This window comes from Helicoverpa zea, chromosome 22, assembly GCF_022581195.2.
Source record: "Helicoverpa zea isolate HzStark_Cry1AcR chromosome 22, ilHelZeax1.1, whole genome shotgun sequence".
NCBI lineage: Eukaryota > Metazoa > Arthropoda > Insecta > Lepidoptera > Noctuidae > Helicoverpa > Helicoverpa zea.
In genome coordinates this window covers 2,616,904-2,631,931 of record NC_061473.1, presented here as the reverse complement: position 1 = coordinate 2,631,931, position 15,028 = coordinate 2,616,904, and the positions used below count along the sequence as shown (strand labels likewise).

The window sequence follows — 15,028 nt, the reverse complement described above, 5'->3', positions numbered from 1 at the left end:
GTGTATACTTGTCGAAAAACTGCTTGTTTAAACCTGATTTTCTGAAAGCATGAGAAATTTTAAGTAAATTGCACTAAAATGAAGAATTCTCAAAAATAAAACCACAAAATATCATCGAAACATTTTATTGTGACACATACAACAGTGGAGAAGCAATGACTGTGTGTCATAGTGTAAAAAGCCACTAGCTAGCTACAAATATATCGTACTAGACTTTAGACCGGCACCGGCAAGGCAGCAAGGAAGAACTTGTTCATTATTCATAGTTAAAACTTAGTTCAGATAATTATGCGTCATGGATTAGGAGTAAATGGAGTGATCTGACCGTTTTTAAGTGCAATTCACTGTTGCTATCCGTACAAACAATGGTATTTTCCCTTGAAAACTGACAGCTGTCAACTGCACAGAACATTCGGTATCCTTATATGAAGAATCTCGACATTTGTCACCTGGACACGTCAATGCGTAAAAGGAACTATATAAACCTTTTCATTCTATTATCACACTACAGTAAAAGCCATTTACTTTTCCTTAATTTCAAGCTAATAAGAACTCGTTTTAAGCAGACTTCATGGTATTTTGTGGTTGCATGACGAGTTCAATGACACAGATTAAATTATAAATGGAGTTGTTAATTCTCAACACTATGTAGACATTTCTTCTGTCATTCATTAGTTTACAAATAATATTGTATAATCATCTGAACTAAGTTACTGACATATCTAGGCAGCCAGAGGAACAGGCTAGGTATTTATCTAACTGCGTGCATCTGTACAAAAGAAATATATTTACACAGCTTTTCTTACTCATCTATTTATATTTAAAAAAAAAAAAACAGTACCACCGAGTACTAAAAAGTTCGAATTAATTGGACTTATGCAGGTTATATAAGACTATCCCTTTCTGGCCTCCTTTATGGTGCCCTCTGGTGATAAGAAATGGTACTAAATAGGTACGAACTTTGATTGCCGAGTCGTGGTCGCTGTTTTTACATACTTTTTCTAGACCATAATACATACCAGTCAGTACAATACATAATTGTAATAAATACGTTTTCATCAGCATTTTTGTATATTTGTTGGTCAGACATCTTAAAAGGGATGCAGAATCCAGTATGAGACGACTTTTTTGGATTTTCAGTTATCACATAAATAAATATTAATATGCACTGGAAACAAAAAATAGAGAACTGTCGTAGTTCGACAATCCAAGCATAATATTAAACTAGACCAAAAATATTATCATGATTTTTTTGCATAAACTTTAAGTCTCACGATATGCCTTCTTACAACGGTCCCTTACAATCTCTCTTGAAATTTATACATTAAAGTTTAATTTTATATTTAATTATACACAATACGATATTTATTATGCTCAAATGTACGCAGTTTTATTTCCATCAATGTTAGGGTTACCCTGACTTACACTTCAGTCCGAATTATCAGTTATATAACGCAGAGCGATATTGTTGTCGGTAAACTTAATGGTGGTTCGCAACTAACTTCAGAGAACAGGTATGCGCATGTGGCCATGACATAGAGAAAACAATGATGAGCGGAGGTGGCATAACGAAAACCTCATAAGAAAATAGCACTTTGGAACATTTTTTTTTTTGTAAAAACGAGAATCGTCGACATGTGTCCCCGAACGCCTTGTTAGTTCACTCTTAACTGAGCGTTTTAATCACGCCCACCCCGTCCGTATTTGCCCTAGAAGAAGACAAATTTATGGCATCTCCGCTCATTTTTTTTACTCCGTGGGCTATACCGAAAAATGGGTTTCTGCGCAGCAAATCGCATTAAGTTCCGAGCCGTCATTAAGTTTGCCACAAACTACACCCGAAATAACATTATATGACGGTCATCATACAACAGTATTTAACCTAGGTCTTCGAATACTCTAATTTAGGATAAATCCTCAAAATACAAATTAATTTCAAGCAGTACAGATACATAAAGCGAATTTTCGAAAATTACACAAAATGGAATAGTCTAAGATCCAGAACATGAAATTTTGCTTTAAATAAAGGAGATTTTAGTGGTACATTTTTTTTTCAAAACAAATGAATATTAAGTTATTATATCAGAGCTTAAATGTTACATAGCGATCTATGGAATACTATTTTTTTTACTAACATGAGGCACTTTTATTTTGTAATGCGTTATAATTATCATATTTCAATACGGCTGAATAGTACTCAAATATGACCCCATTTTACAATATTAAAAATGTTTTACACCAGTCAATCTGATGCCGAGCGTCCATCAAAATAGATCGCAAAGAAAAAAAAATCGAGTACTATCCAGCAGTATTTATTTATTGCGATTAATTTGACATAAAGGTAAAAAAATAAAATGTAGTAAAAAAACGATCAAGTGATTGATAAGGGTATACAAAATAAAAATGTTAAAAAACATGCTGAAATAAAGGTGGGTTCACATTTCACGCAAATAATACTGAGGCGAACCAGCATATTTTGTTAGTATTTATTTTAGAGTAAAATTATACTGTTAGTAGTATAGTGTCTTAGCTAACAATTATTTTTTTGCCAAAACGATTTTTTCTATATAAAACGTCATTATTTTTGGAAAGTAAAAGTTTTTTGGTCAATGAAGCATTCTGTTGTCTAAAATAATATAATTAAATGTTAGTAATCTTCTTTTTATTTGTTTAATTATTTTAGGCGGGCTAGAACACGAAATATACAGACTGTCATAGACACCAATTATACATAGACAGTGCTTAAAAATAATTGCGATTACAAGCGAAATTTTGAATTAAATCTCATTTTAAACTTAAAACTAAGGCTTCCAAAATTATTATTTTAAATATTATTTATCTTCGATTTGAATAAAAATATTTAAAATAATAATTTGATTAAAATTAATATCAAATGATTAAAAAGAAAATACAAATTGAGGAATTTAAAACTTTTCACAATCTCGTAATGTTGTCACAACCAAACTTAATACAGTAAAAAAAACTAAAATAAATAAAATTTTACCGTTATATGATAAACATTATCGTTTTACGATAAAAAATGACGAGCTATAATAACTTTTATTCTCTATTAACTAAAAAATAAGTTAAGAGGTTAAAATCTACAGATCTATAGAGATTATAACCTAACAAAAAAAGTCTACAAAACAACCACCTGTATATCAAAGATAGATTCCTCAATTTGCAGAAAATTAAATTAGCCAAAAGCAATTAACTTTTTATCAAGAATAACCGGCTAAAACAGCAAATATTAAGTAGACTTTATATCGAAACTCAGATAATTCGGCTAATCTTAATATTTGCGAAATCATTTTGTAAAAAATACACTTAAAAATTAATAAATACCTTTTCGATTGGTACTGGATTTAGACAATGCGTATTATGAACCCTCGAAATAAAGACGTACACAGTAGAAATACAAAATAAAAATAATTTAAAAAAAAATCAAAAAAGATTTGCTAAAAAGGTTTAACATGATGTATATGTGTGTATGTAGATAAAAAAATAAAATAAAAAAAGAACGTCGTAACTATGACAAAACCCTTAACTATTTCGAAATTCAAAATTGCATATTTCAGAAAATATATCTTCTGCTGTGTGTACAATCTTTATAAAATATAACATAACATTTAAAAATAATAACAACAAAATGTACTTTCTGTTTCGTATTAAATCTAGTTTTTTATTCTATTTAAGGAACGGTGTACTTCTGTCTAGTAAGCTGTATTTTTATTTTATTGTTTATTTCATAGTAAAAAATATTTTTCATAGAAATCAAATTAATAGTGGTTAATTTTCATAATCACTGGTAAGTAATGAAATTAAATTGCATTTTTACTATGAAATAAACACCCTTTATGTATGTGAAATATTAAGGCACTAGATTATTTTAAATAAACCATTTTCCCATTAACATCATTCATCTTCTGTCGTTTGAACATCTTTGGCAGTCGTTACGGGTAGTCAGAATCCAGTCAGTCTGACAACCAGTTTTACCAAGGGGTATTGGGTTGCCCGGGTAACTGGGTTGAGAGTATATAGGCAGTGGCTCCTTGTAAAACACTGGTACTCAGCTGCCTCCGGTTAGACTGGAAGACGACCCTAACATAGTTGGGAAAAGGCTAGGCAGGCTTTATAATGTGACTTTCCTATGACACAATTTGTTTTTAAATAATCTAGTACCACAAACAAAAGATGGATATGTTTCATCAACGGCTGCATGTACATGATGTTGTTTATTTAGAACCTGTAATTACATACAGGGTGTTATGTTACTAACACGCATTGTCATCTAAGAGTCAATCTGACCTCTGCTTTATGTAGAAACAGCTTATTCTGAAGTGGTCGCACATTTGACGTACCTGTTGTGAAAACATATTATCAGAACTTAGATAAATATTATACTGAGGATTTTTGTGTTCTGTTTGTGCCCTATTGATTCCGAAACTGCTGTACCGATTTGAGTTTCATTAAATTTTTGAAAGCTACACTAGGTAAAACATACGCTATATTCTAAATGGATTGGGGTAAGTCACAAGTTCTGATGAAATTCTGAGCAACTTTTTCATTTTTGGGTTACTTAAAATCACTAAAAGATTTGGAAGGTCGGAAAAACGAAATTTGAAAAAAAAAAAAAAAACTGTTTCAGAATTACTAGTGGTTACATTACTGAAGCACGGCTGAACCGATATGTCAAAAAATTGGTGGAGAGGTAGCTTATTTTATACCCTTAAAATCCGGTAAAGCCGAGGGCAGAAATTTGTTAAAAAATAATTGAGAAGTATACTCACAACACAAGTCCCATAATGTATATGAGCCAGCACAGTCAGTATCGTCATGGCATAGAAGGCGACAATCTCATAGTGCGGCAACAGCAGCGAGACGGAAGCGGCTGCAGTCAGCGGCCACAGCAACCAGTTGACGGCGTCGCAGCGCTGGTTGCTCATCTGACTCACTATTAGACGACACTGGTGACAAAAAGGAGATTTTTTTCTATAGAAATCCGACAGTAATTATAGCCATAAACAATGGTGTAAGAATAAATAAAATATCTTCAAAACTGCCGAAGTTATGACCGTTTTAAAAGTCGATGAAAGAGAGAGAGGGCAAGATCGACATGTGACGTCATAATGGCGGAACGCTGCAATTGATAAATCTTAGCATAAATGACGTTTCGTGTGACAAAAATGGCGGATTCTCCTCCCAAAAACCTAGAAAGACATTTCACATCGCGTTTACCCTAGATTTGGTATAACAACATAGAAGGCGAGTATCTCATCTGCAACAGCAGCGAGATAGAAGCGGCTGCAGTCAGCGGCCACAGCAACCAGTTGACGGCGTCGCAGCGCTGGTTGCTCATCGGACTCACTATTAGACGACACTGGTGACAAAAAGCAATCAAAAATAAAATAAAAAAATGCTGAAGTTTCCAAAAACCTAATAAAAAAATCTTTTTCTAATCCCTTTCCTGTAGATTTAGTTGGTATAAGAACACAGTGTCATAGTCATTGCATAAAAGGCAACTATCTCGTAGTTCCCGAAGCGCCCGAAGTTATCGATGGTTTAAAAGTCGATGCTGGAAACATAGGGGGCACGATGGAAAAGTGACACCATAACGTAAAATAGAATAGGCATGATGACAAATTTTTAAATTCCTTTGTATGATGTAGGTATACGTCTATTTTATATGAAAAATTATTAATTTTAAGAAAATGCGAAGTTTTTTTATCAAATAATTGCATTTTTCTCTGTCCCCTTTGAATCCGGCGCGAAAACGCTTGTCAGTGTCATGTCGTCACTTGTGACGTCACGACTGAAATTACAAGACGCAAGTAAACAACGCTCGTGCAATAATTAAGTTTTTTGTGTTATTAAATATGAATTCGAAAGGGCATAGGTGTTGTGGGGTCCCCCAGTGTAAGAACACATCCAAAACAATTCCTGATAAGTTATTTGTGTACGTTCCTCACAATAAAAAAATACGAAACAAGTGGCTTAAACTTGCAAGGCGAGATTCAAAAGCAATATTGCCCAGGGCACAACTTTATTTTTGTGAAGATCACTTTGATGTAAGTTATTACATAGTTCTCTAGATTCGAGCATAGTTTATAATGTAAATAACTATTTCGAGGTTAGGTTTCATCTCTCATTGTTTTTTAATTAAACTAGTATACTTACATGGAAGTTTTAAGATTTCTAAATTCAGCTGAACAAAAATCTTTATTTGATGCCAAAAACTTTCCCAGCATTATGATATCAATTCTAGGCAAATTAGCGCTGTTTGCCTTGATAAATCCGGGCTCCATAACTCGTGTTATAAACAATTAATTAATTAAAAACAAAGATCGCAGTGGAAGTTCACAATAACGAAATGTGACGTTCGCGCGCTTTCGCGCGAGTTGTTTTGAGAGATGACGTCACGAGCTCTGATTGGTGTTCAAGATATCATGGCGGATTGCCTTATTTCGTAATTTTATTTGATAAAAATACATATTAATCACATTATGAATAAAGAAAACAATGCGCGTTTTATATTCCAAGCTTCAAGTTTAATTTAATAAATATATTATTTTAATGATTTTTGATTACTGTCATCATGCCTATTCGACAATCCCTTGAACATCCACTGTTACTAAAGACAAAAGACAACGCCGACAAAGAAAACCGCAATCGACCGCATCTTGCCTGGTGCCCACTTCAAGCATGCTCACGGGACTTTACACTCTATTTAAATTTATTTAAATGAGGATAGTGACGAAAATTGCATGGCAGTGACGAAAAATGCATAGGAGCATTTTCCACTGTTGGTGTAGGTGTGCTGATGTGTCAAAAAAATGGTCACCCATCTATAAATTAACCGCGACTAACACAGCTTAACCTTGTCAAAAATCAGCTAGATTATAAACGAGTGGACTCACAGCGACATTACTGAAGAGAGTGCCAATGAGCAGGAACAGCGGGCGCAGGTCTGTGTCGGGCAGGCGCGGGGACTTGTGCACCCACACCGAGCACACTGCGAACACTGTGAGGAACGACCACAGCGGCCGCAGCGCTTCGCTAGGGGACCGCATCTTGCCTGTGCGTAGTTTGTACGATCTGAAAAAAAAAACCGATTGTAAGAAAGTAGGTAATGTTTCATCATCATCATCTCAACCATAGGACGTCCACTGCTGAACATAGGCCTCCCCTAGATCTCCACAGATACCTTTTGGAGGCGACCTGCATCCAGCGTCTTCCGGCGAAATTTATAAGGTCGTCTGTCCACCTTGTACCATACCATAATAACCTTCACCTAAAGCGTCCAAGATACACTTACAGCCAGTTTCTTCATCAAAAGTAAAAGCCAAAGTAAAAGTCAAAAGTAAAAGTCAAAGTAATGTCTAAAGTAAAAGTAACGGTCAAATTCATTTTTTCTATTAGTTTTGCTGTCACTTTAGCCTTGAAAAAACGAATTTGACCGTTACTTTTACTTTAGACATTACTTTGACTTTTACTTTTGATGAAGAAACTGGCCGTTAGAAAGTAAACTTTACTTACTGATGAATATTATAAAGCGCGACAGGCAAGTTAGTGACGACTCCCGTAGCGTATATGAGCACTTCAAACAGGTTGGCTAATGTGTATCCAGCGAATATATACTTCTTGTAGAAACTCGTGCCTTTTACACCCGTCCATAGGAAAAATGCTGTGGATGCCTGCAAAATAAATAATATTATTTTTTAGATCAAACTTTAGTCTATTTCTAAATATACTCCATTTGGGAAGGCACTTAACTGAAGATAAACCATTTTGATATGACATTTTATTTAAAAAGTAGGTTTGAAAATAATGTAAATACTTAATAATAATCATTACTTTATTAATTGAATCATCATTTGAAGCAACAGTTATAAGTTTCAAGAGTTTAAATGTTGATCACGATTTGACCCAGATCCCGGGACAACAATATCCCGCAACCTGGTAAAAAGTAGTATCAGTCATTTCTCAAAAGACTTCTCAAACACTAATGGCCTTACTACAAAAACTTAAACGCCTGTTTTACACTTGTCTAAAAAAAATGTGGTTGCAAAATGAACCATATGTCAACGTCATAATTTGACATTTTTTTAGACAAGGCATAAACTGACGTTTAAAAGTTTTTGTGGTAAGACGGTTAGTTTTTTTTATTTACAAGAGACCACATTATTGCCATAAAAATTATTTCATATCATTTTATTTCACTTGCAAACATGAAAAAATGTATACTTTTACTTACCCACATACTGAAATCATATCCCCAAGGTAGAAATAATACACCGGTATTGTATTTCTCCCAATGGCTGATGTAGAAATTCAGCAGTAGATTCCACATTACATAATATATTCTGAAACAATTGACGGTCGTTATAGGCGGTCCCTACAATAATATTGTGTAATATTACAATAAAAATTATATTCGCTTAAAATAATTGTGCAATCTTCAATATTAATTTCACTGTCAATTTTGCAATTTGGCACATATTGCACAATTGATCTGGTAATTGATCGATCCTCGTTTTTGCCTAAAGCGTGCCTACAAAGAGTTGCCCTCGATTTCTAAGGGTTTCCATCATCAGATCCAGGACAATGGGAAAATTTGGGAAGTCCACTTTCAAAATAATAAAAAAAAAACTGTTCAAATCGGCTGGCAAATGATGGAGTAATGGGCAAAAAAGCGGCGTTTGTTGACTAAAATTGTAGGAACTTGAAGATCCAATTTTAGCATCTAGTAAGACTGGAAGCCGACCACTTTAGAGGTCCAGTTTTAGCATCTGACTTGTCCATTAGACTGGAAGTCGAACCCTACATATTTGGGAAAAGTCGACCTAGGTAGATGACATACCTTATAGGCGGTATAGAGTAATCCAGTCGTCCAAATATAGAATACAGACAGGCTGGTATAAAGAACACCGTGTAAGAATCCAACCCGTGGTCGAATAGTTCTCCCAAAGGTCCTGAAGTTTGTGTTCGCCGCGCTTGCTTGCCGTCTATGCCATCTAGAAGAAAAGAACTTATGTTAGGGCCATTTTTGTTAATTTAAAGACATGTTGTTTTAATGTTAATCTCAGATCCCACCAAAATCGTTAGTGCACAAAGGTTGTAGCAGGTTCATTCTAAAAATTATCGCTTGCAATTTGTAACTGTTGGCTAGAGTCAATAGATCACAATGTCTCACAACCGTGGAAAGCTTTACGAGCGTTTTAAATTCAGGAAAAATAAAAAAGTAATTTTTCGAAGTAAACACATACCTATACAAAATTTACCAGCTTCGACAGTTGATTTTATTGGGTTACTTATGTTTTTTCTATGTATAAGGGAAGAGGCTATTATATACTTTAGACGATATTATAAATATCATTAACAAACGCTGCTAGTAAGGTATGAAAACAGGGTGTTATCTGGTTCCAAAATTATGAAAAAAAGTCTATTTCACTATCTCACTGAAGATGACAAGGTAGTTTGTATGTTCACATTTTGATACATTGACACAATAAATAAATCAATCTGAGGTCAGTTACAAGTCTTACTATCTTCAATATTACGACATATTATGACAAGTTAATATAAATATTTTGAATTCAGGTACAATCTTAATAACTACTGAATGAAGTAGGTTACGATTATCACAATATAAATATTAAATACACATTTGAAATGTTAAAATGCCTATTTATTTATGAAAGATAAACTTTCATGTGTACGGCAGTTTTTTTCCTGACCTAAATCTGGTGCATGCCATTGTATTGATCTATCCTAAATCCTATGTATACGTCATGTATTTTATAGCTTTCGCCAAACTCAATGACGGCTCGCAGCTAACTTCCGAGCATAGGCACACCACGTCACTACGCATGTTGTAGGTACCATACTATTGACACTCATCCCGACCCATTGCTACATAAGACTGGTTTCTGCGCAGAAGACTTACGCGATTTTCCAAGCCGCCTTGAAGTTTGGCGAGAGGTATAACTGGGATAATATCTAAGCTATCAAAACTAATGATAAAAAAAAGATTTCAATAAAAAACTTACCTAAAGTATAAGCCAAAAACAAGAAGATCCCGATGAAATACCATAGAGTTTGCGGTATGACCTCCATATGTCCATTAAGGGGGGATTCCCCCACAGTTTCGTTGTACAAAGGCGTACTGGCCGCGTAGTAGTCGTAGTCGTAATACGACAGGAGTAAAAAGTTCAACACGATGAGAAGAAAACCACCGAATGTCAACACGTTGGGAGCCACCCATTTTGGTACAAACTGCAAAAACACAAAAGATTTTTATTTAATTATAATAATAATGGCGTCCAAGGCCGATTTTGGTCACGGCGGCTGTTCTCATATAAGGAGATAAGCCAGCTGCGCAGACACAGGTGCACTAGCTATTCTCTCACTCTCATAGTCCGATGGGACGGGATGCGACACGACCGGAGACATATCAGGTGCAAGACCGACATTAACGTGCTCTCCGATGCACGGGTGAATGAATCACCAACTTCCAGACTACAGGCAGCTTTGTGAAAGTTTCTAAAACCCAATGGGATTTTAGAAAATTGTTTCTCAGTAAGTGAATTATGTAAAATTCTTTATGAGAAATAAAGTTGTTCTTTAAACATAACAAGCTGTAGACAACTTTTCATCCAAATGCGCGAATTAGTTTCTATAGGATTCTGGCAACCTCGCCGGGAGCAGCTACTCAGTATCTAAATAATTCACTAATTTAACCGTTCTTGATATTATTATGTAGACAAAATAAATAATTTTATAACGATAATAATTATAGACTAGGAAATAAATCAGTACAGGCCGTAAAGATAAGCAATATTAGAAAATCATAATCGAATGATTATAATTACAAGTTATTAATAAGCCTGATAAGTTACCAAGGCCAAGACCATGTCATGACACTAAAATATTAAGACAATAGACAATTATCAACAGTGTCCCACATGATAAAATAAACAAGAGGTATTGATAATAATATTTTGTTTAACAATATACATTTTATTTGCATGCCGTAGTAAAATAGAACTTAAAGTTAAGGCTTAAGGTTGAAAATTGCATTAAAAGTGAATTTTACTGATAACCTTAAGATGTTTTGATAAAGAATCGTACGATATTCCTCATTGTTCAGTATTAGCAAATATGAAAGAGTATATTATCATTTATTTCCCAGTTTTATGACTGGAAAGTGAATTTTATTGCTTTATAAGTGTTTATTGTATGTATTGGAAAAGCGGATATTGTACTGACAGACGTTTCATTTTGTCGATATTTTTCTATATTTATCACTAGCCGTTTTCCCGCGCCCCGTGGGAATTACTGCCCTTACCGGGATAAAATATAGCTTATGTTAGGAAAAGCGTACCTTTCAAACTGTGAGAGAATTTTAAAATTGGTCCAGTAGTTTTTTAATATATCTATTAAAAAAAAATAGCCTTTATTTACTTCCTACATTACATTACAACTTTTTACGTTTACCAAAAAAAATACATCTATCACAGACAAACAAACAACATTGTTATTTCTGACATGTACGCAAATAATAGACATTTATTTAAAAAAAACTACTCTTCGATTTTATCGCGGTTAAATATATTATCATACATAGATATGGTCACCATGGATGCTGTAAAGGATCCGAAACGTCGTGACTAAATAATATTAATATGACAGCAATAAAATCCAGAAAAGTAGTTTTATTTAAATTTTTCCTAATATTAGTATGAATAAAATTTTACTGGGTTTGAATTTCTCCTTAGATACTCGTTGTTAGTCTTTTAGCATAACCTGTTTATGGCCTTGAAGATGCCTTAATTCTGTCTATCTTGAATGTCAATGCGACATTTGAATAAAATTACGCACAATTAATTTAGTTATATAAGAGGTGCTATTTATAGGATTTTTTATTTTAAAAAATCTCTATAAAGTGAATAAAAACTAAATTGCAGAAATGAGTGCAATTAACATATAACTTAATTGCACACATTTCTGCAATTTAGTTTTATGTACCTAATTATAATTTCATTTATTAATTGAGGACACACATGCATAGTTTAATATCTGTTTTTATTATCATATTGTTAACTAGGTGTGGCAATTAAATTCTAAGTATAATAAAACTGTAACTAATCTGCAGTATTGTGTAACAGAATGAAATGATTACTAAGCAGAATTCAAAAGCTGGTCCTGCAGTATCATGCCACATCATTCTATTTGGCAGTTTTCATACTGGCACATAATATTCAAACATTGTATGTAGTTCCATTTTTAAATCTACGTAAATAGATAGAGAAGGAGAGAAAGACTTAAGTAAAGATAGTTGGATTGCCTGAAACTCAAACTCAAACTCAAAATCGTTTATTCAAATTAGGCTGATAAATCAGCACTTTTCGAACGTCAAAAACAAAAGACAGCCCCCAAAACGCCCGCCCTTCACCACTTTCTATGTGTTTTTGCTGGGAAGAAGAAGTGGCGCAACAAACTCCCCAGCAACACATGTCTGTCTGTAAGGTTTGAAGAACCAGAATGTATACAAAACAAGTCAAATAAAAATATCATTATCACATGATAACCATTATATAAAATTAGGAAAGAAAAAACAATACAAACTTAACACAAGTAGGCTAGCACACAGATTTACACCCATAAATACTAAGCACTCAAGCATTACCTATAGTCTATTAACTGTATCTAAAGCCTCCTGTTACTGAAATAAAAATGTATTTTTAACATAAGCATAAAATCGGCGTGCCCACCCACATGCGCAGATGGTTATGTTGTAGCTGTACAACACAAACAAGGTGTACCTGCTAGGACTACAGTATTATTATTTTCTCCAAAAAAGCTAATAGAAAATCATACTATTATCAATAAGACCTCATCAATAAGAAGGGAGTGAGTGTCAGTATGACGAGTGACAGGGAGGAATGGAAATGTAAGACATATTGCGCCAACCTCAAATAAAATTGGGAACAAGGTAGGAAAAAGAAGATATATAAAAATGGATCCCTATATCACTTGGTCACGCCATAACACGTGAACGGCTGTAGCGATTAAGCTGAAAATTAGAGGTGGGGTAGCTTAGACCCAACAGAAGGACACAGGATAGTTTTTGATACCATCCGGCTACGGGAAGCAGTTATCTCGGGACTCGGGTGAAACCGCGCGCGGAAGTTAGTCATGTAAAAAAAATAGTTTTCGATAAAATGTTGTGTACTAGTTTAATCTAGCAGTTAAGATAAGACAACTGTATGCAAATAACTTGCAAGATGGCAAGATTATAAATTCATTATTTTAACATTATTTTCCAACTACAAGCTTCATAAAAATAAATTATTTATAATGTTACGAGAATTGTTTATTCATATTGTCTATCCTTGAACGTAATAATATGTTGTTTTACTTCCCTTAGGTATGTACATTATTATTAGTTGTAACAGTATTTTATAGTAATCATCATTATTGCCAGTATTTAGTCCAGAGAGACCATAACAAATGAATGATGTCATGTACAATAATAAGTATAATAAAGAGGATTTTTTTTTGTTTTTAACCTAAAAGCTTACCTAATCAATTTAAAAAATTATTTCACTATTGCAAAGATACACTCTTCCCTAGTACCATAGGCTACATTTCATCCCTGTATGCGCAGTAGTTACCATAGAATGCAGGTAAAACGGCAGGAATACAGCTAGTGTTAAATAAAATATTCATATTTTTCAGTGTGATACTCACCTCAACAACTTTGTTCCAAAAAGGATGCATAACATACACACTCAGCGGACTGGTGTCTATGGCCATGTACTGAAAAAAAAAAACATTCATGTACCTTATTTTTTGATAAAAAATATTGAGTGATGATATTTCCTGTATGGATTATCAATTCTGCTGTCATTTTGAGTTTGTTTCTGTAAGAGAATTTACTTGACTTTTTAAAATAACTGTGTGTGCATTATAAAACAATTTAATTATTTCATAAATACTAACATAGTATGTTATTAAAAATAATTACAAACTTAGTTAACTCTTCTTCCTCAATTAATGAAGAATGAAAATGTTGTTTATGTTCTTATAGGAAACTAATTTATTATTTTAATTCCAACTTAGTTTTAATGTCCCCAGACAAACATTAAAATGCAAATTACTGGCTATAAATAAACCTTACTGTGTTGTAATATGGACCTATTTATATTGATCAATATAACCGACATTGTTTTCGTTTCGTGCATTTATTTCAGGAAAACTGCACACAAAAGTGGAACGCATTTCGTAATAAATTACATTCAGTAGTTCGCGTCACGCATGATCAAAAAAGTTTCGTAGCTAACATAGTTATGCCAGTCATAATAAAAAAAAACATTAAAAAAAATTACTACGACTTAATTTATGTTAGAGCTATCATCATAATGCGGCAATAACTGCCTACTTCCTAGTTTATGCGCCGCATAAGAAATCGATATCATTTTAGGTTATATCACAGCATTACTGCACTTCTGAACCAACTATCATATGTCTGTTACATGCAAAACCACTATTTATAGACTACAATACTAATTCAATAAAGGAACACCCATTACCTTATAATTATCGAACCCTTCGAGGTGCTCGCGACTTAGGTACTTGTAATTCAACATTTTCACTGTTTACACTTAATCTACACTACAGAAATATTAAATAAATGGTAACTAATTATTACAAATTAAATATTTGCACTTCACGTAATACATTTTCGGTCTAAATGTGATTAATAAAACTAAAAAAATAAAGGCGTCCCACGACACTGCCGTTTGGTTGACGTTTAAAATTTGACAGTGACAGACTCGAGCAGGCGTGACCAGTGACATGACAGACGTCTATTTGACATTGGGGAAAGATTGCAAGCTCAAAAATGCTTTCGTTGTAAATCCTTACAGGTAAAAAGGTAAAAATGATAGATAAACAAGAATTTAGGTTGCTTTTCTGATATATATGCGGTTATCTGGTTCATCTGGTTGATTAAAATTAACAATTA

At 33.6% G+C, this 15,028-nt stretch overlaps 1 protein-coding gene across 1 annotated transcript; it reads right to left on the bottom strand.

Annotated features, from left to right (window-relative positions):
* Positions 1-109: 109 nt before the first annotated feature.
* LOC124641581 (ethanolaminephosphotransferase 1-like) lies at positions 110-14,812 on the bottom strand. The gene is made up of 9 exons (XM_047179719.1): positions 14,595-14,812; positions 13,753-13,821; positions 10,050-10,275; positions 8,861-9,014; positions 8,255-8,363; positions 7,537-7,694; positions 6,918-7,095; positions 4,791-4,967; positions 110-4,361 (listed from the first exon to the last, which is right to left on the bottom strand). Exons 1-9 carry the CDS (start codon positions 14,649-14,651, stop codon positions 4,299-4,301), a joined length of 1,191 nt encoding a protein of 396 aa, XP_047035675.1. The 5' UTR covers positions 14,652-14,812; the 3' UTR covers positions 110-4,298.
* Positions 14,813-15,028: the final 216 nt, after the last annotated feature.

What these genes read in the sequence shown, in the direction of transcription:
- LOC124641581 (XM_047179719.1), bottom strand. Translation starts at nt 14,651, where the DNA reads ATGTTGAATTACAAGTACCTAAGTCGCGAGCACCTCGAAGGGTTCGAT. An exon ending in AAGGGTTCGATAATTATAAG is followed by an intron (nt 13,822 to 14,594) that starts GTAATGGGTGTT and finishes TTTTTTTTTCAG; the next exon opens with TACATGGCCATAGACACCAG. An exon ending in CTCTCTTCAGTAATGTCGCT is followed by an intron (nt 4,968 to 6,917) that starts GTGAGTCCACTC and finishes TTTTGTCACCAG; the next exon opens with TGTCGTCTAATAGTGAGTCA.